General features: G+C 40.4%; 1 protein-coding gene across 1 annotated transcript in view; it reads right to left on the reverse strand.

Moving 5' to 3' along the window:
- LOC102757353 (aldehyde oxidase 4-like) overlaps window positions 1–4,500 on the reverse strand; it is a gene marked incomplete at its 3' end in the record, with an annotated part of 21,650 nt that overhangs the window by 7,097 nt on the left and 10,053 nt on the right. The window contains exons 8-9 of the mRNA XM_015569153.1: window positions 3,185–3,369; window positions 1,241–1,403 (exon numbers count right to left, since the gene is read on the reverse strand). Of these exons, the coding sequence (XP_015424639.1) occupies window positions 1,241–1,403; window positions 3,185–3,369 (348 nt within the window). The remainder of the gene's footprint in view (window positions 1–1,240; window positions 1,404–3,184; window positions 3,370–4,500) is intronic.

Below are 4,500 nucleotides of genomic sequence, written 5' to 3' on the forward strand. Positions count from 1 at the left end.
TGTAGAAGTGTACTTATTGACATTAAAAAATGCTCATGAAATACAATTAAGTGAAAAAACTTGTGTACAGTATGATTCCCTTTTTTCAATTAAAAAATATAAAAGTATGTATTCATATGTTAATTGTAGGATTACTGAATTAGAGTTGATTTTTTAAAATTTTGCTTCTCTGCATTTTGAATTCTTCTATGATAGAATATATAACATAATAGAACGTGTAATATTTTAGAGAATATATGATAATATATAATAGATATAAAATAAAAACATATATTTAATAGATTACATACAATAATATATTAAATCTACACTGATTACATATTAATATACTGAAATATGATATAACACATAATAGGGTATATAATAAAACAAAATAGAATATGATAATACTAATAATAAATAATGTTAATAAAATAATAATAAAAAGGCTAGCTGAACTAAGAGAGTGAAATTCTCAGGCATAAAAGAAATGTGGGAATAGTCATTTATCTGCCATTTTTGAGTCAGTTCATGAATTATTAAGAGGACGCTCAGTTATGGGCCATATGTTGAGAAACTGCTGTGGAAGTCATTTTAAACTAGGCTAGAAAAGGAAAACAAAGTTAATAAAAAATTAGAAACAATCTAAATGTCTAAAAATAAGGAATAGGCCAAATAATGGTACATCTTTCCATAAACATGACATGTAAACTTATGTCATAATGTCATTGAAAAATAGTTAATGACACTGAGAGATGTTTATATTACAAAGTGAAATAAGCAACCAGTTCTATTGGTGTGTATATGTGGCATATATATATACACATCCATAAAGAAGAATTTAGAAGGATACATACCAAAATATTAATAGTTGCTAGCTATGGTGATAGGATTACAAATGCTTTTTCCTCTTTTCTGGCTTATTCAAATTTTCTAAATATTAAAGTTGGGTTATTAACATTTTTTTCCTTAAAATAGGAAAAGATGTTATGATTTACTTACTGAAGGTTTTTTGTGACTGCAGGTCAACTTGCATGCATATTAGTATTTGTTATACAAATTATAGGGCAAATAGATTACCAAGATTGCCCCCTTTTCAGCCCAATAGTGAAGGAGAAGGGAAGGAGAGGAACAAAGAAAAGTGAGAAGGGCCCATACTCAGTGCCCTTGATGGATATCAAAACCATGCAGGGAAAGTCCTTCATGTGCAGACCCCCACTCAGAATATCAAAGCACCCAGAGACGCAGAGAAGTCGTTTACCATTTTATTCAGTCCTCGCCTCACTTTGAGGTAGAATTTGAAGAGTAAGCTGATCATGAGGGTTCGCTTATATTCTACCATGCCACCCTCAGCTCCTGGCGGAATGTAAATCTCATCCAGGACCAATCGGCACGCATCGCTCAGCATTTGGTCATCCCATTGCCTAGTAGAGAAGAATGCAAACATTCCACGGATGAGGTGAAGACATACTAAACTGATAGAACAAGGGAAGATGGGGAGCAATCTGTATCCATCTTTGAAGTCGACACAACATATCCTTAAATATTTCATCTGCTTTATTTAGAATCTGATACAATGAGAGAAACATCGATCTGTTGCCTCCTGAATGTGCTGCAGTGAGAGAAACATCGATGTGAGGGAGAAACATCGATCTGTTGCCTCCTGAATGTGCCCCAACTGGGGATCGAACCCACAATCTAGGTATGTACCCTGACTGAGAATCGAGCCCACAGCCTTTTGGTGTATGGGATGATGCTTCAACCAACCGAGCCAACCGGCCAGAGTGTGATGAGAATTTTAAAGGTCTACTCTCTTAACAACTTTTAAATACAAATTATAGTATTATTAACTACTAGAGGCCTGGTGCAGCCCAGAGCCTTTTGGTGTATAGGATGATGCTTCAACCAACCGAGCCACCCGGCCAGAGTGTGATGAGAATTTTAAAGATCTACTCTCTTAACAACTTTTAAATACAAATTACAGTATTATTAACTACTAGAGGCCTGGTGCATGCATTCGTGCACCAGTGAGGTCCCTCGGCCTGGCCTGGGTGATCAGGCTGAAACCGGCTCTCTGACATCCCCCAAGGGGTCCCGGATTGCAAGAGGGTGCAAGCCAGGGCGAGGGACCCCACTGGTGCATGATTAGGGCCAGGGAGGAACTGCAGGAGGTCTCCAGGGCATTCCCGGCCCATCTTGCTCAGTCCCTCGGGAAGTTGGCCAGGAGGGTAGGGACTGTGGGAAGGTTCCAGGGTGCGTCTGGCCCATCTCACTCAGTCCCAATCGGCTGGACCCCAGCAGCAAGCTAACCTACCAGTTGGAACATCTTCCCCCTGGTGGCCAGTGCACTTCACAGTGACTGGTCAACCAGATGACTATCTGCCCCCTGGTGATCAGTGCACATCATAGTGACTGGTTGACTCTCTGCCCCTGATGGCCAGTGTACGTCATAGCGAGCAGTTGAGTGGCCTTAGCATATTATGAGCATGTTATGCTTTGATTAGTTGACCAGACAACCGGACACTTAGCATATTAGGCCATAGCGACTGGTCGACTGTCTGCCCCATGATGGCCAGTGTACATCATAGCGAGCAGTTGAGTGGCCTTAGCATATCATTAGCATGTTATGCTTTGATTGGTTGACCGGACAACCGGACACTTAGCATATTAGGCTTTTATTATATAGGATCGTCACCATGCTATATATTAAATTCCCGTGAATTATTCATTTTATAGCTGGAAGTTTGTACTTTTCAACCCTCTTCTTCCATTTGTGCCCTCCTTCACCACCACCCCCAACCTGGTGCAACCATCAATCTGTTTTCTGTATTGAGAGTGACGAGAGGAAGGCCTTTTAACCTTTTGGAATATTTCATCTTCTTTATGTGGTTTAAGGAAATTTTCAGATATCTTAGGACACAGTGTTGGAAATGTAGGTTAATTAAAAGTGAAAATTTGAAGGTTATATCTACTTTTATTAATTTGTGCAGTAATCTTATTACAGAAACAACAACAAAATTACTGTACCTTGAAATATGTTGGTTTTGGGGTGACTTTCATTTTCCTTATCCTATTTTTTTGACAGCAATTAATTTTTTTAAATGAATATATAGCTATATTTTATAATCAGAAAAAAATCTCTAAGTGCTGCTTTCAGTAAAATAGGAAGGCCTGGGTTCAATGTTCCAGACATGCTGTGACCTACCTCCCAATGAGCTGCTTGCAGGTTTGGTTTGCAGAGACCACAGTGGGGCCAACACGCCCATAGAATATTTTAAGGTCCTTGATTGTGTCTGTGCCATCTTCAAACTTCACACTCATCCCGGCATTGACAATGGCAAAGGCATTCTCCTGGCGTTGGGCCAGCCTCAGTCCCGACACAAAGTGCCACTGGAGGAATAAGGACACATATGTAATACCTTAATCTAGTGGTCGGCAAACTGCGGCTCGGCAAATCGCGGCTTGCAAGCCACATGCGGCTCTTTGGCCCCTTGAGTGTGTCTTGTCCATAAAATACCGGCTCTTCCACAAAATACTCACTTCTGCACACGGGCCACAAAGTTTCAATCGCACTGTACGTGCTCACCCGCACGTGGGGTTTTGTGGAGGAGCCACACTGAAGGGGCCAAAGAGCTGCATGTGGCTCGCGAGCCATGGTTTGCCCACCACGGCAGAAAAAGAAAACCCTCAGAAAGGTTCGTGCTTGTCTCTGCTGTGTGACAAACAGGGCACTTAGGTGATCATTAATAATAAAAAGGACCCTGCTAATGGACTGGAATTCTCAAATAGGATAAGGAAAATGAAACTGTTATTAACTGTTGAGCTGACGGTATGTGAGCACTCGCCCGTGTGTTTTACCTACTAGTATGGTAATATTTAATCCTCACAGTGACTGTACTCATTTCCAATTTACTGATGAGGAAACTGAGAGGTTAAGTAACTTACACAAGGTCACACAGTAAGTGGCAGAGCTGGGGTTCAAACCCAAGCCATCTGGCTTCAAAGTCTATGCTGATCTATTTTCAACTCCAAGTCACCTCACTTGGCCTCGGGCAAATGACTTAAATTCTTTGGGTCTTAACTTTCTTTAAAAGGAGAAGATTGAGTTTGATCAGATGGTGCCTCAAGGGATGAGGGGAGGATCCAGAGATGGGGTGTCTCTCAGAGCAAACTACCAAACCTTCACTTTTAACTAGTTTGGTATTCTATGTAAATTTCATTTGCAGAAAGAATTCTACTGTTAAAAAAAAAAGCTTGCAAACTACAGCACTAAATGGCTTCCAGAGTTTTTCAGCTTTAAATTTGTCATTTTAGGTTAAATTTCATGATTAGTGTTACATATTAGAGTGACAAAATGGGAGAACATCTCTTTGTGTGGCCAGTATCTTGGTGGGGGTGGGGGAGAAGCTAACCCTACCACCACGGACGCTGTCAAGGATAAACCATTTTTGATTTGGAAAGCAAAGGTGATAAGGAAGTGCTGGAGACACTCATCACATTTACTCTACTGTACTGACTGGG

Source organism: Myotis davidii, unplaced genomic scaffold (genome assembly GCF_000327345.1).
Source record: "Myotis davidii unplaced genomic scaffold, ASM32734v1 scaffold945, whole genome shotgun sequence".
In the NCBI taxonomy this organism is placed as follows: domain Eukaryota; kingdom Metazoa; phylum Chordata; class Mammalia; order Chiroptera; family Vespertilionidae; genus Myotis; species Myotis davidii.